The sequence below is a fragment of the Dermacentor albipictus genome, chromosome 10, assembly GCF_038994185.2.
Source record: "Dermacentor albipictus isolate Rhodes 1998 colony chromosome 10, USDA_Dalb.pri_finalv2, whole genome shotgun sequence".
NCBI lineage: Eukaryota > Metazoa > Arthropoda > Arachnida > Ixodida > Ixodidae > Dermacentor > Dermacentor albipictus.
Window position 1 is genome coordinate 70955199 of NC_091830.1, and position 27100 is coordinate 70982298.

Genomic DNA, 27100 nt, shown 5'->3' on the forward strand with positions numbered 1-27100 from the left:
GAATTAACTGAAGCAACACGCTCTCGCATTCAAACTAAAGAAGTTTTCCCTCCACAGCTCTGTATGGTTTATTGACAAGAAATTGCAGCGCATTCGAATAAAGCTAAAAGTGTAATTAACTGAGGTTGAATTAACGGGATTTGACTATATTTACTCAAAGGGACCGACACTGAATTTGTTCATCTAAAACAGGGGCACTCACTTTCTTGCACTGTTTGTTAGAACCCCTTGGGACAGATTCCTCTGCGGGACGCTCGAGTGGAGGAAGTGCTGCACCTGTCGGACAGTGATGAAGACGAGGCGGGCGGTGACAAGAGCGAGCGCAGCGGCACCACTACTCAGCAGCAGCAGCAGCAGCAGCAATTCACGGTGGCCTTGCTCCCACGGAACCAGTCGCCCACCTACCTCCTTTTCCCCACCAGGCAGGATATGGTAAGATGGTGTGCACTTATGGAGGAGTTGCGTGTCGAAATGCTGTGTGTACGAGGGTTGGGTAATGTTGTCCTGTCAACAGTGTGGTTGGCATTGTAGAGTGGCCCGAGTTCTTTGTCATAAGCACCATAGAAAACGATCTTGCGCTTACCGCTGCTTTTCTTCTTCTCACATTTCGCAACAGGATCACATTATTTTGGCCTGAATACCACATTTACTCGTGTGAGGCCTGCGCTTTTCTTTTTCTTTCATTCTTCCGTCTCTCTCTTTTTTTTTTTTTGAAGTTTATAGTCCTTACATTCCACTCAGCCTGCTACACAGAATAATGAAACCACTAGCAGCCAGCAAAGAACACACACTTCTTAAGTCGTTCTCATCGGTTCTGCTGTCCTTGTCATTTAACGAACTCGCCTCATGGGTTCCCTCCCAAAGCTGGTCTGCCTTCCGTTTCTTTTTCACATTTGTGTCACCTTGAAGCTCTTGATGGAAGTCTCGAATGAGTCCACACGACGCACTCAAAATCGACACACACACGTCTTGCAGCAGTGCCCTTCGAGTGCACCTGCTAAACCTGCTAAACAATGTACTTCAGTGGAACTGATATCATTGAAGCACACTGGATAGATCTATGCTGCAGTGTGATCAGAATCTGCCAGAATATGATGAAGGTGCCATTGCCAGGAGGACAGTAACTAGTGCATGTAGTTATGGCTTGCAAAAATTAGCCAACTGCAGGCATGGCCTCCGAGATGGCAATGGCATGCACGTAGATATGACTGTCACACTAAATTGATATTAGCCCCGAGAACGAACTACAGGGGCGCTGCGAGCGCCGCTCGCGTGACGTCAGGGCAAGGACTCGCGCCTGTCGTCTGCTACGGTTCGGGCGGTGTCCGGGCGCTTTCGGCGGAGTTGTCGTTTGCGCGCCCTCGTTCTCTTTGCTTGTACACTTATGGCGGTCGTTTCAAATATATTTTTACGGCGTCTTCATTTGCGAAAATTTATTCAAAGAGCTTATTTCTTAGACGACAATGCAGCTCTCGAAGGCAACCGAAGGAGCGCAGACCAGCCCATTGCGGGTTTTTCAATCGACGACCGCAAAAATATAGAAAATAAGAATTCATGTATGATATGATACCTGCCGCGGTGCAACAAGTATGTCGCAGACGCTGGCTATATATGACTTCTGCAACAGTTACAATCCGCTAAAACTGATTTGCTCACGACGAGTAGTTCATGATGTAATATCGAATTTTTTCGTTTCTTCACAGAAACGCTCGGCGGTAACACGAGGACTTAACTAATACTGCAGTTAGGTTCTACAAGTAGAACTTGCTTCTTTGACTGCTTCTTAAAATTAGGCGGTTGTTCACGTGCTTACTTTAAGCGGCGGCAATTTGAAGTAAAGCTAATGAAGGCTTACGTCTATTTACAGAATACAAAATGGAGTGTAACAATATATATTCCCTTTTCTGTGCTACACGTTCAACTCACTTGAGAAATTTACTGGTGTTTGTTGCTTGAGGAATATACGTGGCGAATTTGTTTGGCGAACTGACACAGGCTACTCGGCCTAAATGTTTTAGTGAAATATGCCTGTTGGACCGCATGCTGCAGCCAGAAAGAAGTCGAAGCGTCAATCATTAGTAGTATGGGACATATTGAAGATATAATTCCCCTGTGGACGGTCAAAAATCAAGTGAATATATACGTAAGTCTTGTGGTGTTTTCATTATGAATGTTTGCGATTGGATTGGAGCAAACTTTATTGTGCCTGCAGTTGGGCGAGGTTCTCTTTTATGTACCGACGAAGCGAATAGTTCTCCGTTTGCACAATTAAACAACGCTGGATCAAGACTTGGTGAGACAGAAAGTGCTTGAATTTTGCTTTTCTGGACAATCTAAGCTGCGCTGTAGTAGCTCGAGAATACTTTAGCCATTCCAATTGGAGCTGTAAAAAATGCTTTATGGTTTCAATTTGAAATTGTAGTGAACTGACGGGTTTCACGGACAAAGCGTGCCTCGCCATACCGACGGTCGGTTGCTACCGTTGCGTGATGGGTGTGCCATATTGTCGATAAAGGCTGCCGAAGGCCACTATGAAACATTTCATCGCTTGCAATTGATTGGCTCTCGATCTTAACAACGAAACTTTTCTCTCAGGTGATTGCTACTATGGTATTTGTGAATTAACTATGTAAATACTCTGCAAGACGCGCTGTCGTGTTAGCAGCCATGAGCGATTCGTTTTTTGGAGGCCTGTTTCTGAGAGGGGTGAAACTAGCAGCAAACTTTTTCATAAAAAATGGGCACCTAACTCTTTCTTTTACGTATATTTGGCTAGAACAACTCACCAGAGTAATAAGAATCATGATGACAGCTTCGCTGGGCAATGTCTATCAAACACGGATAACATGCTGACGTCAATTACCAAGATTTTCTTTCGTGTAAAATGCAATGTCTCTCATAGCTAAATTCTAAGGGAATGTTAAGTGTTTAGCCAAGCATCGTACACAACTTCGCGTATTGAATTTGCAGACATTCTTTTTACGCAAAATTTATGGACAGAGATGGCGCATATGTGCATTGTAAAACCAGTAGCCCCGTTCAACGCTACATAGCTTGCGATATGCAAGCCCCAAATTTTATTGACTCACGTGCTTTAGGAGAAGGAACTGTGGTTCAGGCATGGCAGCAGAAAGAAGCCGACATACCCTTCAATAAGTGCGGCTCAAGCCACCCATACCCCAAGCATACACGAAGGGAACGAGCGCGCGCGGCCGCCGAGCGAGACGGAGCGAGCGGCGTCCTGGCCGTGACGTCACACGCGAGAGGGCGCCACTCCTAATTCTCGCCGCTAATAGCGTGAGATCGCCCACTTACCTGTTAAAAACAGAACTACGAGAGAGTGCGATAAAAGGGCAGGAACATGCAGTATTTATTCACTTCGTGCGACAAAAGTCTTATTTTCATTGGGTGCCATGGCGGGCTAGCATCAATGACGGTCGCCTCAAACTCGCTTAAGCTATAAGCCAGATTTTTCGCCTGCCCCCTCGACAAACACCCGCATGAGGCCGATGTAAAGTGCAGCTTCTGCCACTGTTGGGCCTGGATCGTCCGTGCTGTCGCTTTCTGTGCTATCCTCATCACTGTCATTAGGTGACACGTCAGCAATAGCAGAGGCAACAATGGTGAAAACTCGAACCTCGAAAAGTCGAACCTCGTAGCCAACGTATTTTCACAGTCGCAGCAGCACTACTGAGTAACTTCGCATTCCAACTGCCACACACCGTAGTGAACGTGTGCCAGCACTGTCTTCTTCGTGCCACATTCGATAGCATGAACTATGCCCAATTTTTCTTCTACGTTGAGCACCCGGTTTTTGTCCTAGCTTGCACGATGCCATAGCACAGGCCACAATGCTCTCCAACCCTGGCATTATGCCGAAATGATGTTGATGTGGCTTCACCCTTCCAAATTCCCTCTGTGTTTGTGCTTGGAGGCCATTCCAATTTCTGAGGCTCATTCTGCTGGGCCAACGTCCCGCCATGATTTTGCAATGAAAAGCAGAAACACTATGTGTTAACCGATACGTATGCAATAAGCTGGCATGTTTTATGCGGATACAAAACGCATTACGTTCAGTGGCCGGAGTCGGGGATTTGACTTTACTACTTTTAAAATGAAACTACTGTTTAAGTGGGTATGGTTTAACGAGGTTTTACTGTAATGCGCTTGGCATTGTTACGTCTTTAGTTTGCCTGGAAAAAATGAACTAACTGAAGCAGCTGTGTGGTGAAAGTGATCTTCTGTTTCAACAGAAACCTGTTGCACATTTTGTGCAGGATGCATGGCTTTACCACTTGACGGTTGTGTCGTCAGGAGAGAACACATCGGGTAGCCAGTATGAGCAGCTGATCAGCCGGCTGCTCGAAGTGGATGGAGACCCAGGTGAGGAGGGCAGTCTGGCGGGCATCACTGTGTCGTTTTGTCTTGTGCAATTATGCGCCTATAAGAACCTGACAAAGCATTACATAGCTCGAACTTTCTGTAACCCTTTGCATGGTACAGGATCTCACAAGCCTTAGCCCTGCAAGTACCTAAATTGCGATGTTTAAAGGGACTCTTTGTGATAAACACAGTGGGCTTTTGTTCATTTGACTCCATTGAACTCAGTTTTTCAATTAACTCTATCCTCGCCAGACATTCTGGTCAATGCCCATTCATTTCCATGGAACAGAACTTCCATAATTTCAATGCTTGAATTGGCCTTCGCTGGATAATTCAAACTGATAATTCAAACTGGACTGGTCAGCACGCAGGCATGTGGTCTCGAAGGTGACCTCAGTGGGCTACAGCATCTGTCTTCACAGTGCTAGGAGACAGTCAGTTTGGAGTGGTTGAAGAAGCATAGTGTTGCCGCATGTGTGTTTCACTTTTTGCCTGTGACTGCTTTCGGCGAGCGGTCGTAGTTTAAACTGGCCCAAATCATCGAAATAGCAGATATGGGGTGATCATTTTTAAGTGTTACGGAATTTTCAAAGATCGTGTGTTGCAGATAACGTAATTCTAGTTCTTTAGCTAGATTATTTGGAGAGGCAGACATTGCTTGCATGAGAAATCCAAGCACATGTTCAACTAATCAACAAACATTTGCTAATTAACTATCTAATTAATTGCTTTACGGCACATATTGCAATTTACTCATTCTAGCCAGTGCATTTGCAAGGCGTATCCACTCGGAATGAATTTCCAGAGTGACACCAGTTTAAAGATATGTACCATCAAGCTCATCGTAAAAATGCACTGTTGTTCTGCTTATTTTTTATTTTTATTTTTTTTTCACAAAAAGCTTTTTGATGCATTGAAGCACAAAAGTAACTGGAACGGCCATGCATTTTGTCCCGCGCTTTGGGAAAATCATATCTCGAAACTGGTGTTATCCTGGAAAATCATTTCAAGTGAATCTGCCCTGGAAACTCATGGGCTACACTTATTGAATTAGAATATGTGCTATAAAGTAATTAATGAAGAAGTTAATTGATGGCTTACTAGTGACATTTGCAGTCCTGCTGTGTTGCACCGATTAGCACACACCTCGTGCGAGTGAGTGATTGCTGCCACTGTTGCGCCATTGCAGGGAGTGTGGTGTGGCGTCACCCGCTGCTGCTGCACAGCAAGGAGCCCCTGAGCCAACCGCTGACCAGCCTGGCCTCCGAGGAGCTGCAGTCGCAGGCGCTACGGCTATTCAAGGTGTGCGCCCCCCCTGCACCAAGTTGGGCAATTTCATGTTGCAATCACTTGGCAGACATGGGAACGATGAGTAGTACAGCGGACTTTCGTTAAAAGGATTTCATGGCCTAATTCAACGTCAGCCAGAGGTCCCAGTCGGCGACCATTGATATTGAAGGGCCGACCCTTTGGTATTTGAATCTTGAAATTGCCACCTCTCAGGATAACTTGACCGATATGCACGCATGTATGGTGGACCCATTAGTGACCCCAATGGCTGCGGCCTCTACCTTAGTGCTGCTAAGGAACAATCAATGTATCAAAGATGTGCTATCTCCTTCCAAAAAATTAGGCTTTTGGCTTGCATTCGACAGTGCCTCAAGCGGAAACAGCGTTGTGTGTGGTTTTATGCTTGGCGTGCACTCTCTGTGCCATCGTAGATGTGCATTGCATGTGGTGTTGTGTTCAGAAGCAATGGAAGATGTCCTCTGCTGCGAGGAAGGTAGCTCACCTCCTAGCACCATTGGTTCTTGACATTTCGTTTGTTTCTATCTTGGCTAGTAATAAATACTCTTTAAAGATTCTTGCAGGCAATGCTCTTTGGGTGGCCTTTTACATCACCTATTGCATAAGCTTAAAACTTCTGAAAGGCCTGGGTAAGGGCCTTTCAAGAAAAGTGAAACTAAGGAGGTCATGTAATTTACACCACAGATAGCCAATGGTCTAGAAAGTTACTGATTGGTGAGGAAAGAGGGAAAATGGTGTAGGAACTGAGAACAAATTTATTAAGAGTAATGACATTAAGAGGCTTGTCAGTTAAAGCAATGCTAAAGAGAAACGTGTAAGGGGTTCGAGCATGTACAGACATGAGCACAAGTAAAAGGAACCAGCGTTGTCTTGTCCGTTCCTTTTACTTGTGCTCACGTCTGTACTTGCTGGAACCCCCTGTATGTTCATCATGCACCAGCTTCCCCGGCAAACCACACTACTAAAGAGATAAATTATTTGAGCTGTTTTAGTAAACCACTCTTCTGCAATACCAAAAAAGCCACTTTTGCTGTGAGAAGAAGCTTGGCAAGCCAGAAGAGATGCAGAAACGAAGGACGGGTGGGTTAGCCACCCTGGATGTTCTCCCACCAGTTCACCATGATGCCACAAATTTTGAGTGCATCTGCCCAGGCCTAGCTAGTGTTTCATTGGTAAAGACAGACTGCATTGTGTTCTGAAAGAGCAAAGGAATGAACTTGGCAAGTTTGAAGAGTTTTTACGGAGCTGCAGTGGCCCAAATACGAGAAACTATGTTGAAATGTGTCGCAAATGGAATTTTGACCTTCATTTTTGGTGTAATAGTCAACCAGTCGCAGACCGATAACTCTGATACAAATAATTCAGACATGCTTCATTATTCGGGTAGATCTGCAGCACCACCCATAGCCTCATAGACTTAATGTATACGGACAACCGAAATTTCGGGCGCCTTACAGCGTGCCATGCGATAATTCGGACCCTGACTGCATGACTTTTTGCTAATTTGGCCACTGAGTCAAGCAGAAATAGCGATATTTTCATTTTGATATTTTGTCAACCTTGTCACTTGCACCTCCTAGAAACCAAAACTAGTGAAGCCTAGTCAATTTTGTAGTTGTCGATAACGATTTGGTGCATGCATTGAGTGTACTGTTGTCTATCTGTAGCAACAGCGTGGCAATGGTCGAGATACGGGCCACGATATTGTAGTATTGCGTTCCGCTCGATTCTATGCCCCTCAATTTTATCATCCATTGTTCATAGCCGGCTGACCTCATTGATAGGACGTGTGGAGCGTCGCCGTAACCACTGACAAAGTGTGAAAAGCATGAAAAGAATAACATAAAAGGCATTGCTAGAAAATGGTGGCCACGAAATTCCAGGCCAAAGGCAAGCATATGTGTGCAGAGCAACACGTTGACGAACTTGGCTCGTATTCATAGACGATTACTTTTCATTATTGCAAAATTTTGCTTCAATGGGTGAAAAATTTCTGCACTGTGATAAGTATCATGCGTGACACTGTTCCAAAAATGCCATTGCTCATTGACTCCAGTGCATTCTGTGCTAGTCACGCAAAATATGATGCTCTCGTCAATGTGGCAAGAATGCCATTGCTTGTGTCTTGTGCTTGTCGTGCGAAAGACAGTGTTGACACCTTTCAAAGAATGCCATCGCTCGTAGACGTCAGTGCATCTTGCGCTTGTCACACGAAATGGATGGTATCTCTGAAAGTGGTAATTAAAAAGTAAGACACACCTTATTTGGCCACTTCTGGAATAAAGTCACTCCTTTAGGGCAAATGCATTATTTCGGGCTTCCGATTCGTCAGTCCCTGTCGAGTCCAAGTTATCGGTTGGCTACTACTAACATAAAATTAAATATAGAAAGTTTTGAAAGAATAATTTATCAGTCTAGACTGTTTCTAGAAAGAGTGTTTCTCTTTAGTGTCCCTATAGTATTTAGTTGATGCAGGCCAGGGCTAAATTGGAGGTGTTCGTAGATAGGCCTTCTTTCTTGATGATGATAATGTGTTCCAATGTGTGTGTGCTTTCCCCCCAGTCAGTGCAGCTCTTCATGGGTGTCCCCCTGGAGGCATCGGGCATCGACTACCACGTGGCCCTGGCCCAGAACTCTCTGGCCCAGTGCCTCTCGTGCCCTGCGCTCCAGAACGAGCTCTTCTGCCAGCTGATCAAGCAGACGTCGCCACTGCCGGGGGGACACCGGCTGGCCGGCGTACAGGTTAGTACTGCTTTCATTTAGAGCACATCATTTCCAAAAGAAAGGCAAGCTGGATTACTAAGTTATTCATCTAAAATTGCAAGCAGGCAAGTTCGTTTTTGCTAGAGCAAGTTACCTGGGTACTCAAGGAAACATCACAGTAACATGGACGTAGCAAAGCTACATCTGGTTTCCAGAAATTTTGTCAGTCTATGTAGCCTGATTTAGCTTTCGCCTTTAAGCAGGAGGCACATGGCATGAATCTGTGTGTTTCAGAATGCATACAAACAGCTGCACTCAGAATGTTTTCAACGGGTCCTTACAGTCGAAGCACTTAGTTTTTTTACGTGTTACACATCACATCAAACACTGCATAGTACCACCTGTCTTCTGCATTAGTCCCTACCCTCAAACAATTCTATTGCTAGGATGGCTGCTATTCCTTATCCCTATGTGAAACCGTACCATCTGCTCCTTGTCGCATGGGCTCCTCCCCTCATTTATTTTATCCCTGGCCATCAATGCCATGCAGCAACTGCTGCTGTGCGCTACTCAGTCCCTGTTCCTGTGCGACTCATCATCCGAGAAGGGTTCCCCGACGACCGACAAGGCTGGCGGACCACCACCTCCACCATCCCCGGCGCCGCCGTGCCATCAGGCGCCGCCGCCCCCTTACCAGCAGCCGGCCGACTGGGTGCTCGTGCAGGGATGGCAGCTGCTTTCCCTCGCGGTGGCCCTCTTCCCGCCACGCAACAGGACTCGGTGGCTCTTGAGGAAGCACCTTTTGCGGCACGCAGACTCCAGGTGATTCACTGACCAGCCATGTGAAGCATGGTGCAGTATTTATGACACGAGTGTGGAAAGCTATGCTGACATACAAACATGCCACAGGGCAGGAAACAGGACAGAGGGACCCCATTAGAATGAAACCACATTTGACACAAAACTAGTTTCATTGTATCCAAGATTCCTTATGAACACATATCTATTAAACTCTGATAGCATTCAGACAACCTTTAGTTGCTTCTTAATATCCGATAATTTGTTATATCCATGTTTGTTATAGTATATTGCTGTTTGACTAAACATACTAGAAGGAAATCTGGGGCTGCCATCATTCAGCTACAATTGGAACAATAGATAGTATTTGAATTTGTTTTGTCTCGGTGCTTGTGGCTTCGTATGTTCATCCGGATGTATTTATTTGCTTTATCTTTCTTAATTCCAGACAATCATAGCTTTTTATAAATGCTTGAAGGTGCCAAGTCTCTAAACACATGCGTATTCATTTTGAATTGTTGCATTTATAATGCAGCATTTTGTTCAATAGACATTGTCCAAATCCACCACCCAGCTGTGGCACACTTTGGGTAACAAATATAGATTTCGAAGGCAATGCTTTTGCTGGCTGCAAGCAACGAAAGCGAATGCGACAGCTGGAGACATCTCAAGGAAATCAGGTTTTGGACGTCACCTATATGTTCCATTTGCCAAGGCGCAAAGTTGTAAAAGCACAAAGTTTAGGCAAATCTCCACGTATTGCCCCATCATTCAACCATGCTGTCTGTGCTGACAAGTCTGTAGCTCCCGTAGATGCTAGTTCCAAATTTCCGTCTAGCAATTTTTGTGGGAAACTCTATGGCACAGGTAGTGATAAGGTAATTAATGGCTGTTTTCCTGTGCGGTCATAAGGGTTCGGTCAAGCTGGCATCACATTTGCAGGCAAATAAAAGTTGGTTGGACTTATTGTGTGACTGAATTGGACTGTCATCATGAGATGATGAATGGTAGCCTACTGATATCCTCAAAATGTGCTTAACTGCTTAACTTATGTGACCAATAACTTGGAGGATAACGTGCAAACTTGAAGAAGAAGCGAAGGATCACAGAGCGAAGGTTGAATTGGAAAATGACAGGTGAACATTAAGAAACGGAAGGATAACAATGTGCAATAGGCTGTCAGTTGCCAACACGATTAACTGATGATCTAGTTATGGATAACAGAGAAGTGGAGTGTGGCAAAGGTCATGTAGTGCGTAGACAAGATAACCAGTACAGATATGAGTTCTGCAGATTCCTGCATAACTCACTGTTCTGGGGCGCGCCATGTGTGCAAAACTTCCAAAACCGCCTCGCCGCAGGAGTGAACCGGGCCAGTATGCGTCATTCTGCGGCCGGGCCCTGGAGCGTGCCCTGAAGGCGGGCAGCCCCCGGGAGTGCCGTCCCTCGCGCATGGAGGTGCTCAGCATCCTGCAGCGCAACCCGTTCCACCACTCCCTGCCGCACTCCATTCCCGTCCACTTCCTCAACGGCACCTACCTGGTGAAGAACGGGAAGGGGGCGGGCGCAGATGCAAAGCACATGTTGGGCCCAGACCTTCCTCAGACTGACCGCGGAAACACTTTAAACGCCGGAGTGAGGAAGTGCGGTAGCAGGAGCGAGGGAAATGACCTCTGTGCGGCCTCCCTCTTCGACGCGAACTAAGTGACGAGAACACAGCGCGATGCGCCTAGATGCGTAGACCCTTGTCTCCGCCGTAGATCGCTTTGAAGATAGGGGCCACGTGGCCGCACCGTACATAGCAGCCACCGGAGTAGAAAGCTTCTCCTATTTGCCCCAGTCCCGCACGCAAATTTCGGGTACTTTGAACGCCCGTGATGTGGCCTGGTTTCCGTCTGTCTCCGCACATGTGATAGCTTTCCTTTTAATTGCGGCATTGTGATGAACTCAACATGTCCTTGCAGTTGGCCCTTCCATGTTGATAGAGCAGACACAGAAAACACAAAGGGTGCATTAACCTAAGCCAAAGGAAGCATTGCCTAAGCACACGTGCTGCAGCACATGGAGGAAGGTGCGGCAGCTAGGCTTGAAGTGCATACGAGGCGGCCATTTTGAAATGCCAGTGGCGATATGGTAATGCAGATTTAGGGTCATACTCAATTCTAATGCGCACGCAATTTGTGGACCTATTTTATTGGAAAAGAACTGTGCGTTAGATTCGAATAAATACGATATTTTCATAAAAGATCGAATTTCAATATAATGAAATTTGATATAGCGAAGCAAATTGCTGATTTTACAGACTTCGTTATATCAAGGTTTGACTGTATTGGAGGGTCTTGAGACACCATATCATAGTTTTTGTGCACTCTATGACTCGCCAGCATTCACAAAAAAAAAAAAGGAATTATATTTACAAGAATTGAATGAGTAGAAGGGACACAGTGCCGATCACAAAATTCACTGTCTTCATTATATCGATGCTTAAATTGACTTCAAACGTAATCTGTTCTCATTTGCACGGGGCCATACAATAGAGTGCTCTTTATTTTTGCTTTTGTAGGGGACATGGTAATGTTATCAGTGTGAAAATGTTATCAGTGCGAAAGAAAAGTTGTAAACTCGTTCCAGATTGCAGTTTTGTTGCAGCTGTAGTTAACAACCAATTTTTCAAACGTGCTCGATAATTCAGACACCTTCGTGGCACTGCCACGGACCCCGTAGAAGCCAATGCATAAGGGTGTTTGTAGTCTCGGATGTGGAAACCCTTTGCTGTCCAATTTCCCAGAATTTCTTCCATGACCATGGATTCGGAATGGCAATAATCTTCCACCGCGGCCACTTTCATTATGTCGCAGCATCAAACCAGTGCTCCCGCATGCCGTTTGGCTAGCAGCCATAGCCACCAGTGCGGCAACGCTAGGCCTAGATGCTTCGAAATTCGGTATCATGCTTTTTGCTGTTTGGTGCCATATTTTATTGCGATAAGCAATTATATGGACACACCAGATGCATTCCTGCCATTGCCGTGATGTTTCGTATCAAGTCCAAGGGTGATAACATCGTTGCAGCGCGCTGCATGCTGTATGTGCAAGTGAAAGCTTGCAAGGGTGAGGCGACGATGGCAGCTCAATCTTGCGCGCAAGGGTGGACAGTGGGGATGAAGTGCACCGTCTCCCGTCGCACACGGCACTGGGGAGAGGGGAGGCAGGGATGGGGGCGTTCTACTTCGGCGGCTGCGACGTATGGCACGGCCGTGCAAGCCTATTATGAAAGCAATCTACGATGAGTACAGAGTCTAGGTGTGCCGAGGGCTCATAGCTTCGTGTGCGCTGGGTTCTCACCGCTTAGTTTGCGTTGAAGCGCGAGGCTGCCGCCACGCTTCCTCACTCCAGCGTTTTGACAGCGAGTTTCCTTGGTCATCGAGTGAGATGTAGCTTGTGTGCATGCGACACCATGCTTGTTAATTTAGGTAGCAAGCAAATGTTTACAAGTTTATATAGGTGATAAAACTACTAACCTTACTTCGTATATCTGTCTACTGATTTGCCATCGAAATCGATGCTTGGCTTTTCGGGTGAAACTGCGACTTTTTTTATTGAAAGAGTTTGCCGCTGTCAGCAATGACGCCGGCTTTGCCATTGCCGATGGCTTCGAAGCGCAGAAAGTACGGCAAGGATCATACTTTGCAAATTGCCGGTTTTCAAAAGCCAGCGTTGCCACAATACAGCAGTGTAACACTGTCAAACATGCTCACTGTATTGCGGTGAAGCATATCGAGAGCAGAAGGGGGCCACTGTCACGGGGCCACTGTCACACATTTTCTATTATAATTATACAAAAGTGCACCCACCATCTCCTGTCATGGTACAAGAACCGATAGGCCTAATATGTGTGCTGGCAGGCCTTCAGAGATATTTCAGACATGCCTGTGGCGATTTTGAGCCCTTGTGGGCAGTAAAAGGCATGCATTCATTTTTTCAGGCTACTTGACTTTTCGGACGTTTTCGCAGCCCCTAGGGAGTCTGAAAAATCTGACGTTGACTGTAGTTGTTGGCCATGATTTTCATGAAATCAGTTGTTTGCATGAATCCTTTACATGAGATGTTTCCATGTGCGACCTACTTAGACCACTTATAAGAGAAATGTTAGAACGCGACATTCGTGGATGCTTGCTGCAGAGTTGAACTGACCACAAGTATTCTTTCTGTCCATTCCAGGTTGTTGGCTTTGACGGCTCCACTACAGTGGATGAGTTCATCGGGACATTGACCCAGGAAGCCGGCATGCGTGACCCAAGCCAGTCGGGCTTTGCACTCTACAGTGACGACCCCATTGACAAGGGTGTCCAGCACTGCCTCAACCTCTCCACTCATGTGATTACTTCCTGCTAATTTTTTTACACACCTTGCATCCAGAATGTGACATTTCTCAAATTGTTCTTGTTGAGTATTTGACATTCTTGCTATGAGAACGCATATTTGTAGCTGCAAGCAGACAAACTGTAGCCGAAGCTTAGATTTTGCCCTTTCAGGTTCGTTGTAACAGTGGAATACTGATTCAAACAAAGCATGGGCAGTAAAATTCTATATTTGTTTCATTATATTCAATATTTTATTTTATTTGTGGACATTACATTGAGGTTCAATGGTATAATATGTACAATAGATGGAGGCCCTGTAGTGAGACTGCCAAAAAGACTTTCAGCTAGCTAAAGTTTTTGCTAGATGATCTATCAGTGAAACATACAGAACTGAGCTGCTCAAGCTAGAGCAACAGTATGTGTACTAGAATAAGTGTGTCTACATCACAAGTCTGCAGATTTAAAATATAGATACAGTCGCTGACCAATAATTCGGACTCAACAGGGACCACCAAGATCTCCAAATAATCTAGAGTTCGAAATGCAGCATTCGCCCAAAAATGATGGACTTTATTCTGTGAGTTGCCAAAAAAGGAAAGGTGTACTGTATTCTCGGATGGTCACTTTCGGAGATACCTTCGATTTCGTGTGACCAGTGCAATACGCATTGCTGTCTACGAGCAACAGCATTGCTTGCACAGTGCCAAGCACGCTACCTTATCGCAGTGCGGAGATGCTGCTGCCCATTCAACGCATCCTATGCTATTCATGAGAACTATAGCAAAAATGAAAGTATCGTAAGTGATGTTCGACAGAAACGGCCGAGATTTATCAATGCATGTTGCTATATGCACATACTACGCTTGCCCTTGGCCTGAACATTCCATAGTTGTGATTATCAGAGATGCCTTTTATGGTATCCCTTTTTATGTCATTCATGCTTTATCAGTGGTCAGTGCAACGCTCCAATCATGTTATCTATGTGATCAACTGGCTGGATGATAAGATTGAGTGGCATAGAATTGAGCGAAAGGCATTGCTACAGACAGACAAAAGTACAATCAGTGCTGTAGAGGGTGCAAAAGACATGGCTCATGCAGTAGCCAGCATGGCTGCTCTGATTTGAGGACTATGTGTCTGCATCTAGCCTTATCACCACTTCTGAAGTGACCAAGGTTCTCACGCTCCTGTACTGCATGGATACTCAAGTATGGATCATTCTTGTTTTGCTTATGATTGATGCCAAGGCGTACTGTTTCTTCGAAGCTGTAAAAGAGGCGCTCATGAGCCACTTTGTGCAAAAGGTCAACAACGTATACGAATCCAGCCGGTCGCACAAACATGGAAATTTACTGAAGACGGGGACATTTTGCATCAGTGCGCCACTCCGGGGTGTGAAGCATCGAATCGTCGCAAGGACAAGGCCAGCATGTTGTGATAGAGGTGAACGGTTACTCCCTTAAGTTCTAAATAGGCTCTGGCACGGATGTTTTCTTCGTGCTCTGCTCCTTTTCGCGATGTCCTATTTCGCTTGACCAAGCCAACGATGAACAACTTATTGGTTTGGGCCACTGTAAACTGGACTCGCTTGGTACGCTACCTGCTATCCTGTCTTGGCAAAGTCACTCCATCAAACAAAAACTGTGTATTGGCAGCGGCACTGACACACACTCTTAGGCTACGCCTAAGAGAATGCCAGTCTCGGTAGCAGTAATGTTCTCAGCAGTTATCATTATATAATGAAATGTGATCCCTCTTGGGTAACCAGTGAACAACTTCAAAGTTAGGAAACTTAAAAGCAAATTTAAAGGCAATGATCAGACATGTCTATCTTATATATAACGCAACTGTAATATAGGGAACTAGAATGCCGCACTATATAGCAAATGTACACATGTTGGAACAAAAGCTTACAAAAAGTGGAAAGCTTAGCCGATACAGAACCTTGATGCAAGTAATAATTTTAGAAGCTGTTTGGCTGCCATACCTCAAGCTTGGTATTGGGTAGCTGCAGCGAAAGGTAGGTCGTAGCGCTAGGTCATGGCTAGGAGCCATACAAATAAGTCATAGCAAAAATCCAAGCAGGGGAAAGGCTAGCACTGTTAACAGTGGCACTGAGCTACTGCTTTGGGGATCTTAAATGTTTATGAAATGCATGTCAATGAGTTGAACCAACTAAATCAGTCAGTCGAAATTGAAATGAGTTGTCATCTTGCCGTCGAAGAATTGAAGTGTACACGCCTTCAGACTCCTCTCAATCAGCACTGTAGCCAAGTGGGGGGGGGGGGCAGCATTGTGCACACGCACGTTAGCGTTCCCACTGAGTGGCCGAACATTAATTGTTAGGATACGCTGGTTTGTGTGGAGAGGACTGCCAATGCTCAGCTGAAACTCTGTGCTATTGCTGCTGTAAAGGAGGAGGGAAACACGTTTCAGCCTCATCGTCAACGCCTCACAATTGCTGATAGGAATTCATCTTGAACACCAGTGTCTGCTAAGCCTGCTTCACCTTTAGCACACTCCCATAAATACTTCACTGAACACTTAAAAACCAAGCTTAGGCAGTGCATTTAGATAGAGCAGAGCGAATGATTATAGACTGGCATTCACTGTGCTCTTGTTCTCTCTGTATTTTTTTCTGCAGAAAGGGGACTCCCTGCTGGCAGATGAAGTTTACCTCTGTAGCACACTCAAGGTGAGCAATTGCTGGGACGTGCTAAGCATGAAAAATCCATGATTCGCTAAGGGTAATCTCCACCGGTTTTTCTGTAGCGATTTCTTTTGTTCCACTGGTTGTTTTGGGTCAACACTCTGTGTTGCAGACTGCGCCGTCTTCTTCCGCTCTCGGGGCATGGATAGACAATATTCAAAATTTCATAAGGACGCTTTCCCGCACATCTTGTAACGTTTGCTACAGTTTTCAGGGTCAAAAATTTGGAATAAACTACCAGCAGAAATAAAACAAGCAAGTAATTTTTCATCGGTACTTAAGAAATACCTGCTTAGCCTCAATAATGCTTTTCAATGGTACCAATCATGATGTCCTTTCTTTTCTTTAGTAACTCGCTGACACCTGCAGTGTTTCAATTTTGTCTAGATTAATATTCTGTGTTCATAATAATGCAGAAACTTGCCTGCAATTCTCCTAACTAGTGTGTTGTATTTACTTAGAAATGTTTAATAGTATAAGATGCTTCTCACTGTTTCGCATTTCATTGTGTATGCTCGTGCAACTTAATGGTATGCGACAAATATGTGTATGCACGTGATGTATTTTAATTGCTTTGTACTTGCAATGTTATTCATTTTTTATTGGACCCGACACTAGCCTGTGGCTATGGGTCCAACCAGTTCTGGTATTTCTGTGTTTTCTATGTCTGCAAATAAAGAATTGAATTGAATTGAATTGAATTGAACCCACGAGACAGGCAAGTTTAGTGACACTCCGAGTAGGTGCGATTTGCCATTAGTGCAATTCGCAGGCTGTCGCATGTAAAGGTATATAGTGACACTCACTGTACAGTACACTCTTAAGCGAGTGCATTCATCGATCTCAGTTTGTTGCGTTGGTGTTTTTGGCTTCAATAGCAGTGCTTCAAAAATAAAAACAGTAAAACCTCGTTAACTCGAAGTCCGCCAGACTGTGAAAAATCTTCAAATTCGGTGGATTCTGTAATTACCTGTAAAAAAGGAAAAGAAAAAGCAGTAAAAGAACTGCAAGACTGCATGATACAAGCATGTCACACTTATTTACCACATAGTAGGCCTACTTGAAGTAATCTTTGATCCGGGTTTGCTTGGTACTATAGTTTGCTGCACCAAGGGTTATGGGGCAGTATGCTGGAGCGATCACTTTGAGAGATAGTCTTACTGTCTCTGAAAGCACAGATAGCAGGAGGGTTGCTGCGTGTTCCAGAGGAGCAGGCAGCGCGCAGCAACTCTCTCTGAACAGCCACATTCTGCAGCTGCTGGCAGGCAATGACAGAAGCTTATGCTAGTGCCATCTCGGCGGCAGCTTGCATCCCTGTAAACAAATGCAATAACCTTGCATTTTTTTCTTAAACATCAGGCAATTAACTGTGCCAAGTGTTACATTGAATGACTAGACTCCAAAACACAATCTTTCTAAATTTAAGCAAGAACAGGGCAGCAGTAAGCGTGAAATCTTTGGAAAATTTTAAGCAAAATATGCACGTCTGCTTCTATGTTCAAGTAGTTGGCAAAGCCTAGTCTGCCTAGTCAATCACTCCTGTCGCCATCTTCATACACTTGTGGAAACATGCACGTGGCTGTTTCTCATGTGGTCGACAATCTTGCACACAAAACACACCAGCAGTGGATCTAAGTACTTTACTTGGGCCCTTCCAACGTTCATGATCTCGATTGGCTTTGTATTAGGTAGCTGCCGAATAAGACTGACATGCATACTCGCAGTGAATGACGTAAGAGAATTCAATGGCCCAGTCGACACAACTGGTACTTAAGCAGAAAAAAAACAGAAAGGGAAAAACAAATGATGATGATAAAACACATCAGCAGTGGATCTAAGTACTTTACTTGGGCCCTTCCAACGTTCATGATCTCGATTGGCTTTGTATTAGGTAGCTGCCGAATAAGACTGACATGCATACTCGCAGTGAATGACGTAAGAGAATTCAATGGCCCAGTTGACACAACTGGTACTTAAGCAGAAAAAAAACAGAAAGGGAAAAACAAATGATGATGATAAAACACATCAGCAGTGGATCTAAGTACTTTACTTGGGCCCTTCCAACGTTCATGATCTCGATTGGCTTTGTATTAGGTAGCTGCCGAATAAGACTGACGTGCATACTCGTAGTGAATGACGTAAGAGAATTCAATGGCACAGTCGACACAACTGGTACTTAAGCAGAAAAAAAAAAACAGAAAGGGAAAAACAAATGATGATGATATGACTTTTTTTAGAGGGCAGAAACACATAAATGTACACCGCCACACAATGTAGGCAGTTTGCACAGCTGTACAGATTATCAGCACCCACGTTGTGCGATCACTTGCTCAATCACTGTGCCCTAATTGCAGTCTTTCACCGATTTCACGGTCTTTCACGGCTTTCATGGATTCAATCGCTAAGGCCATGCATTTACGTATTGCATGCGCCAGGGGAAATCAACATCACTAGATAAATGCCATTTCAGGAGCCAAAAATACGTCATGCTGCCACATTTCTAACACTGCGTCCGAGATATATGCGAAGCCAGAAGCGCATCACTGCATGCCAGTCTTGGAGGCCACAACCGCAAACAACAAATTATCCAGGTGGATGCACGCGGGCTTTTCAAATTAGCCTGTATAATTTGCGTTGCAAATGACATGACTGCACAAATTCTACAAGTTAACCGAATTTTCAAGTTAACTTAGAATTATTGAGGTTTTACTGTATATAAGTTACTCAATGAATGGTTGGCACTTATTCAGAAACAGCTCTTTTGTCATTTGAAATGTTATGTAATGAAATGTTGAAATGCAGTGCAAAATACCATGAGTCCTCTGTTTGCCTTAGATGCAATGCTGTCTTGTCTTGGCTCATGACGATTGTGTTGAGTAGTCGTAATGAATTACTTTGTTTTAACACCAAAATTCAAGCTAAATACCATTATACTCATGTAATGGCTGTAGGTTTTTTCCCGAGATTTGGGATGAAACTCAAAGGTGCAGCCATTACACGGAGAAAAAGACAACATTTTTTTTTTCGTAAATATTTTCGATGATACTTGCCTTTATTGAACTACATTAGTCATTTGCACTGGCTCTGGCTATTCTTGGCTCTTCCCATAGTGCGTTATCTGCCGGCTGGAATAAATGGTGGTATCCCTCAGATTAGCAACGGCAGGGTCTCGGAGGCAGCTGCTAAATCTCAGAGGCTGTGCTTTTGCTACCTGGAGGTGCTGGAAACTTGGCGTGGCTGCCTAGTTTTGCCATTGATAAAAAAATGCTTCGTAATTCTTGCACCACACAACAGATAACACTGCCAACCTTCTCAAAAATCAAGGCTGCTAATTACACACAGGTAATTTTTAAATATATCTTTTTGAGGGATTTTGCTTTTACAAAGTTCTGGGTGTGGCTTTTACATGGGTACAGCTATTACATGTCTATATACAGTACTATTCTTAACTGTAACACAGTGTTGCTTTTGAACGCTGCGAAAATAACAAATATGTACGTAACGTGCCTACCGGTTTATACATCAACACGGCCATCAATTTCAGTGGACATTTTCCTTTTCCATGTAATAGCACACCACCAATGTAACAGTCGCTGTGGCGAAGTGCACTCCCTCAAAGTCTCACTAAATTTATCGGTTCCCTCACTACCGAGTTCTCTCAAGTAGCACTTCTGAGGCTGACACCTGTGTCTTGAAAGCTTGGATAGTGCGAAGAATGGAAAGCAGCACAGATGGTGGCACCAATCGTTGTACTGACACATATTCTTTTACAATTCTATAGCCTGGCATCTGCCATCTTAAGTCTGTGTGAAGAGTATGCTGGTAGATTTTGCATTTTGTCTATTCAGCCTGAAATTGAAATACAGGAGCATGTCACGTCACCTCTACACGTCGACTGGGCAAGCAAGTGTGGTTCTGGTGTGCTTTGCAAGCATGTATGCACAACACTGCGCTTTCTTTTGCTTTGATGATGACTTCATTTTGTGACAATTTGGGAGCACGGATAGTTTTTCGAACACTTACAAACAACAGAAGTAGCAACAGTGGAATTAATGTGATGACTTAGAGGCGTGAGCAACATACATTCTATTTGGCTGCAAAAACGACTAAGTCAGGTGGATGGACCGTTGAGCTCTGCTCAATCAGCTCTGTTGTAAAGCCAGGGCAGAGTCCTGCCCTCTGCTGCAGGCATGTGCATTGTGAGCACAGACATCAGCATTCCTGCTGAGTCACTGTGCTACCACACTGTACTGATGGAACAGACAGTACACTTCAAGCTACAAACTCCGACTGTTTTCCTTCAGTCCCATCTCGTGCACACTCGAGGTAGTGGTGCATGTAGCCTCTCATCACACGAGCGTTGTGAGACGCCTGGTATCTTCCAGGGCGCTGTTTTTGTGGTGTAGCAGCAGCTCTCTCGTGTGCTGCGTAGTGCCTGCTTGTCGCTACTGCATCTCATTAGAAGTTGGTCCAAGAAGCTTGAGCGCAATGCTAAACTTTGCTGTCGCTGTCAGTGCTTTATCAGACTGCACATATTTTTTTTGTTCTGTAGTAGAAAAGCAAAGGGAAGACCATTGTATGACGATGTTCTTAGAGTTGTGGGTCGTAACCATTTGGAGCCCTTTACATGCTACTGCTTCTTGACAAGGGTCTTGTTTTTGCAGCTGTGTGATGTCATCTCGCGCTGGGAGCAGGCGCTCCGAGAGCGCCACCTGGGTAAAGTGGAGAACACCCGTGTCATCTGCCTCACCTTCAAGAACAGGTGACTGTCCCCCTCATGCTACTAGGGGCACTTGAGCTTCCCAAAATTGTCTCCCAACTTGTTGGGCAAGTAATAGAACAAAGAGTCGGATTGTTTATTAAGCACAGGTGACAGACATGCTAATAGAATGGCCATCACTGAACTCGGTGATTTGTATAGTGAAAGAGCCTAAGACATAAAGTGCATTTCTTCACAAGTGTCTTGACATTCGTTTAGTGACATTTTGTTTATTTCATTGTTCTTCAGTTGCGTTCATTGGATTCGTGACATTGGTTTAGTGTTTTGAGCCTTTGCCGTGATTGTGGTGCTTATCATTAAATTTGCCATGCATCCATACTCGAACTACTGACAATGCAAGTAGCACAGGCGCAGTTGGCGGGTATTACAAACACATGATCACCAGCCAAATGCAGCTGGCTGTGCATAATGTGTTGTGGTTTATTTTGCCAGTGGTGAAGCAAAGGGACTGGGGTTGCATCATGCAAACTGTGACTCAGTCGTTCCATCAGCAAGCACCTTTGATGTATGGTGATGTCAAAGTTGCTTTGCGAGAGCCCAGAGAAAAGGCAAATGTATGATGGACATAACCGCAAACAGATGTTAGACCGCAGCTGTCGGTGTGCACGTCAATGGCTACAACAGCTACTTCTGATGGCACCGTTCGTAGAGTGCAGAGAAACCAAATTCTTGACCTGTCCTTGCGAAAGCAGTGCGTGAGAGTGATGTTGTGCTTTCCTGCATGCAGGCTGTTCCTGCGGCAGTACCAGAAGGCGGAGACTGAACGGGAACGACTGCTCACCTGCTATGCCTTGCACGGGGAGCTCATGCAGGGGCGGTTCCCCCTAACGCACGAAATGGCTCTCGAGATGGCCGCCCTCATGGCACAGGTCAGCTCCTGCTTCCACCTATCAATGATTGATTCATTCGTCCATTAGTTAACTAAATAATTCATTATTTCATAGGGTTTAGGTAATGTCCCATAGCTGCACCAGGGCTAGGTGAGGCACCGTATTTGCAAGGCTGTGGATTAATTTCGACCACCCAAGGCTCTTTAATGTACACATAAATCTATGTAGACCAACAGAAGCAGAAGTAAAGAAGCACAAGTATCTGGACAAGTTTTTTTTATTATTATCATTTTTCGTCAAAAAATTTGCACAATCCCGTAATAATGCTATACCCTATAGCCATTGTGGCTGGTGCTGGGTCCATGGGACAAAACACACTTTTTTCATATGCAAGCAACACAACATAAAGCATACACAATTTTTTTGAAGTAATAAGAATATGCAGGAATTTATGAGACAATATAATATGTAAGCACTTACTTACGCAGTGTGTCCATGAATGGTACGGAAGGTCTCGGAAGCGGCATTTCAAACCATCGTTAGCAGGCTAACGATGCCTAATGAGCACGGTAGGGAAAGAGTTAAATATCACTCGGACGTTGTTCTATTGTCACTCTAATGTGTGTTCCCCTGTCTCCGTTTTTGACTAGTGCACTGCAAAGACTGTTGTGTCAACAAATTACATGAACCTTTTTGCATTTTGACTCTTACGTAAATGTGGCTGTGGCAGCCGGGAGTCGAACCTTCAACCTCATGCTCAGAAGCAGAATGTCATAGCCACTGAACCACTATGCGGGTGTCTGTTCTTGTCTGTCACCTTGCGCCCTGTCGTGCAGACGTTGACTAGCCGTGGCAAACAAATTCTGTTCGGAATGTAACATGAGAACAGTTTTGTTCATGCTTCATTACTTATTGTGGCACCAACGGCATTTGTTGGTCAGTCAGGTTGGATAACGTGGTGCACCCATGGCAAAGGCCATTGGTGTTCCACTTAATGGTACTTTCTTAGAAAGTCGTGCTTTTGCAATGAGAGACAATGCCACGTCACACTCTATATTTTATTTCTGCAGTTGCAACATATGGCTAAAGCAATTCCTTTTAAAGGCTGTTCATTAACTCATGATCTTCCGAGCAGTTATTACACAAAATTTGGTGCCCGCCTGTGCCGTGAGTCTTGGCTAGCAGAAGTTACAATTTCGGCTCAATTTGCCCCACTTTTCATTAGTTGGCACTGAAGTACCACATATAGGCGCGGACAGGAGCCAACCCTGCAGCTCTGCCTACTGGATTGTGTGCCAGCTTTGTTGGCATGTTCTTGCTGGTGCGGTGTGCAGATCGAGTATGGCGACCAGTCGGGCGAGCGGGCGCGGTCCAGACCCCAGCTTATGCAGCAGGCCTTGGAGCGCTTCTTGCCCCAGCAGTTCCTGCTGCCAGACAACAAGTGAGTACATGGTCCTGAAATGAATGTGCATGTCTGTGTGTGGTAGGAAGGGTAGGGTGGGGGGGGGGGGGGGGGGGCATGATTTCGACCCTGTTACTCTGCAGCCTTTGGAAGCTTACAGTGCAGATATTGGAATTAGTTGCAAGTTTTTTAAGGCGAACCTTTCTTTGCATGTTCCCCTTTGTGTGCAAGTGCTAGCTGTCTTGTCGCGTAGACGTGGCAGGGGGTGCCACACATACTATTGCTCATAAAAGAAGTTGTGTATCTGACTGTAGAATTTGAACCAGGATACACTTGCACAATAGCCAGATGAATCACCCACTAGTACAATAAATCAGTCATCAGTCATAACTGGTCACCATGACAGTCGTGATGACATGATGACCTGTTTAACTGTACTTGTGAGTAGAGCATTGGGCTATTGTGCTGGCCCACCTTGGGTGGATTCCAACCATCGCACCGGTAATTTAAAGCAGTGGTCATGCTGTCATCACTATCCGTGTCATTATCATACTGGCAAGTTCGTCAAGTTGAGTGGTTTGGTAAATTTGTACAATTAAAATAAACAGCGCAAGAAAGACATGTCCATTTCTTTCTTAGTTCCTGTCTTTCTTGTGCTGTTTATCCATCATTACGCATCATTATGCTATTGTCATTGTTGTAAGGCCATCCTTGTCATGATCTTGTCTTGATTACCCTGCTACTGTCTTGCCACTGTCATCACACACGCTTGCATCACACACACCAGTTGCTTGCTCTACAGGAACATGTTGCAACGCTTGGTAGTGCTGCACAATTTCAAACAATCCTAGATTGACGGCTACCAGGAAAATGCTTTGCATAAAACTCATTTACAACTTTACTGCCATCTTTTCCTTATGGATGTCTAAGCACTGAGTAAGTTTGGGTGCTTGTGAACAAACACATCCAGCAGTGGTGTGGGATGGTGTGGCTGCTTGCCTCAAAGGTGGCACAATCCTCGCAGCATACACTTGGCAACGAAGGGAAAAGATGACCTGTCGGTATAGTGATAGGGTAATAGAAACACATGCACACTCTAGCAGGTGACAATGATTGGCTGCTGCATGACATGTAAAACAAAAACACACGCTATGAGGAAACATATGAGAATTTACAAACTGTCTGGTGGTTGAATACATGTCGCCTTTCAGGGGCATTTGTAGATGCGCTTTCAACTTTTCTGTGTTTATGTTTAGTGACACTCAAGAGCAGCAGCAAGTGTCCCTCCAAGGGAATGTGTGTACATGCAGGGGCGAATCACCCCATCACTAGTCCCCTGCTCCTTTCTTATCCTTTGCATCTATAGCCTTTGCTTTCCCCAGATGTATCCTTGACACGAAACCCTTTGCCTTGCCTGGTGAGCTTTTTTTTTTCATCAGTTGTCAGTAGGTCTATGCAGCCTTTTCAGGTACATCTTCACTACTATTAGCAGAGGGGCGTGAATTGACATGCATACACAGAGCAGGACAGGCAAGATGAGTGCCACATACATAAAGGAGGATAGGTGAGTATATACTTAGTCTCTAGGTTTGCGAAATCCTTCTCTCAATCCAAACACATTTGTGTGATGAGCTTGTCTTTCTTCATCCTCACATGTGGAGACCTTGGCTGTTCGTGTCTGCGGTGCATGTCTATGGGATGCTCGTTGTTCTCTCCAAATCTGACACTGCACAGCTCAGGTTCTTCTTTTTTGTTTTGGTGGCATTTGTAAAGGAACTATATTTCTTGAAGCGTGGAGGGATAAAGTGCCAGCTCATCATACATTATTGGGAGCTCCAGCAGTCTTGACTGGTCACCGACTATACTGCAGTCTGTGAAGGAACGCCACTTCAGCCATTCCATTCTCGTTTGGTGCGATGACAATGCAGGAGCCAGCAGGAGAGCCTCGGGGAGAGGTGGGCCACCCTCAGGGGGAGGCCCGTGCAGGACTGCGTGCGCATCTATCTCAACTGTGTCCGCAAGTGGCCCCTGTGTGGCGCGAAGCTATTCGCTGCCAAGGTTGGTGCCTCATCATCTCTGCCTCGTATTTGCCAAGCACCCCTTGTGTTTATGTGCTTTAGCGTGATCTAAATCTGAGTATGCGAGCGTTTTGCCCCAATCAAAATGTGGCTGCCGTTGCTGAGAATGTAAACCACGACCTTGTTCTTGGCAGCAGAGTGCCATTGCCACATAGCCACTGCAGTGGGTTGCAATATGTTTAAAGGAAAGCTTCTTTTAGGTACTCTATCAGGTTTGCTCGGCAGTGGTTGCCTGGCACCTCTCAAGTGCCCAATACACAATGCATACAAGAAAACTCAAGCATGCATGCATGCATCAGTCACGCCAAGCAATGTGCTAACATGGAAGTCTGGTTTCTCACGAGCACAGAGCACGAGCACAATGCATGCATCTCTTAAAACGATAAGTAAAACACAACAGACTCAAGCACCAATGCATCAAGCATGCCAAGCAATATTCTCACAAGGAAGTATTGACGGGACAGTGTTGGGACATAAATCCGAGTGGTAGTCAGACGAGACCACTAGAGATGCCTAGGCAGGCTTCTGAACAAGCAGAAAGAGAAGGTCAATGCTATTCAGTCAGCATCAGGCAATGATGTCCATGCAAATGCCTTGAAAGCTTCGTGTTCTCACAATTCGAAACAGGTGTTGGATCTGCACACTTTTCTTTTACACTGATATCAGCGTGTATTCTCATAACAAATATTAAACATGGGGTTGTGCAACTATTTGAAAAGTTCGAATATTATTGAATACTATAATTTTAGGTAGTGACTACAGTGACGGGGCCCGGCACTTTAACATCTGCACTACAGTGACGGGGCCCGGTACTTTAACATCCACACTACGGTGACGGGGCCCGTCGCTTTAACAACACTACACCGACGTGGCCGTCACTATAACGATGTCGGTATCGGGAGCGAGGACCACAGAGTTTCCTACGAAAATTCGTGTAGGAAACTCTATGACGAAGACGACTTACGGTGTCGCCATCTGTCGGAAGCGCCTCACATGCGTCGGCGCTAAATAAACATACTACGCGGCAGCCCTCCTGAACAATTTTGCAAGTACTCTCGAAATGGCAGTATTTTACCTTTAAAATAATCATGTTGGACAAACAGAAAGCACAGAGTGGTTTACAAACGCTATCTCTTCGCCTACTACGTACAGTAAGCTGGGACACTGCGAGCGGTCGCCGCGATCGATTCCACCGAACCGGTTTGTGTGAAACGTAAGCAATCGCTGAGAAAACTATGTGAAATATGTTCTTATAGTGGGATGGCTGTATGTGTAACTAAATGTAGCATAACAGAATGAAGCTGCAATGCAGCGATCGCACGGGTTCGCGGTGACCGACTTCGCGTCTGCATGCATGTCCTCCCGCAATGTTTCGCTTTCGCTCCGAGCACGTTTTCGCACTGTGCCGTGAGCTTTATGCCGCAGCATATGAGCATTTGACAGTACGCAAGCAACCATTGTTGCATGGACACTATCGGAGCTGTTCAAAAATAATTTCGTTATAGCTAGGGTCTTCGACGCCTACAGCGACTTGTGATGTTCCGTCGCGATGATTCAGTCTTAATTTTCTTTTTCTTTTCTTCTAGAGTCTTGGAAGCTTCAATATAATTATTTCTTAAATTTCATCGAACTGCATGTTTATCGGTCTTCTAAGCGATCAATTACCCACTACTTCTTTTTTTTAATTCAGTAGAATATTCATTGTCTGGTGCTACACAAGCAGGAACATGTGCCGTGCCTTTTTT

General features: G+C 45.0%; 1 protein-coding gene across 2 annotated transcripts in view; it reads left to right on the top strand.

Moving 5' to 3' along the window:
* LOC135899291 (uncharacterized protein CG43867) overlaps positions 1–27100 on the top strand; it is an 88875-nt gene that overhangs the window by 50799 nt on the left and 10976 nt on the right. For both annotated transcript variants that reach the window (XM_065428536.2, XM_065428541.2), the window contains exons 14-25: positions 223–432; positions 4278–4383; positions 5573–5685; positions 8254–8433; positions 8945–9216; positions 10554–10734; positions 13413–13568; positions 16200–16250; positions 20930–21027; positions 21773–21914; positions 23210–23316; positions 25206–25335. In XM_065428536.2, coding sequence (XP_065284608.1) covers positions 223–432; positions 4278–4383; positions 5573–5685; positions 8254–8433; positions 8945–9216; positions 10554–10734; positions 13413–13568; positions 16200–16250; positions 20930–21027; positions 21773–21914; positions 23210–23316; positions 25206–25335 — 1746 coding nt within the window. The remainder of the gene's footprint in view (positions 1–222; positions 433–4277; positions 4384–5572; positions 5686–8253; positions 8434–8944; positions 9217–10553; positions 10735–13412; positions 13569–16199; positions 16251–20929; positions 21028–21772; positions 21915–23209; positions 23317–25205; positions 25336–27100) is intronic.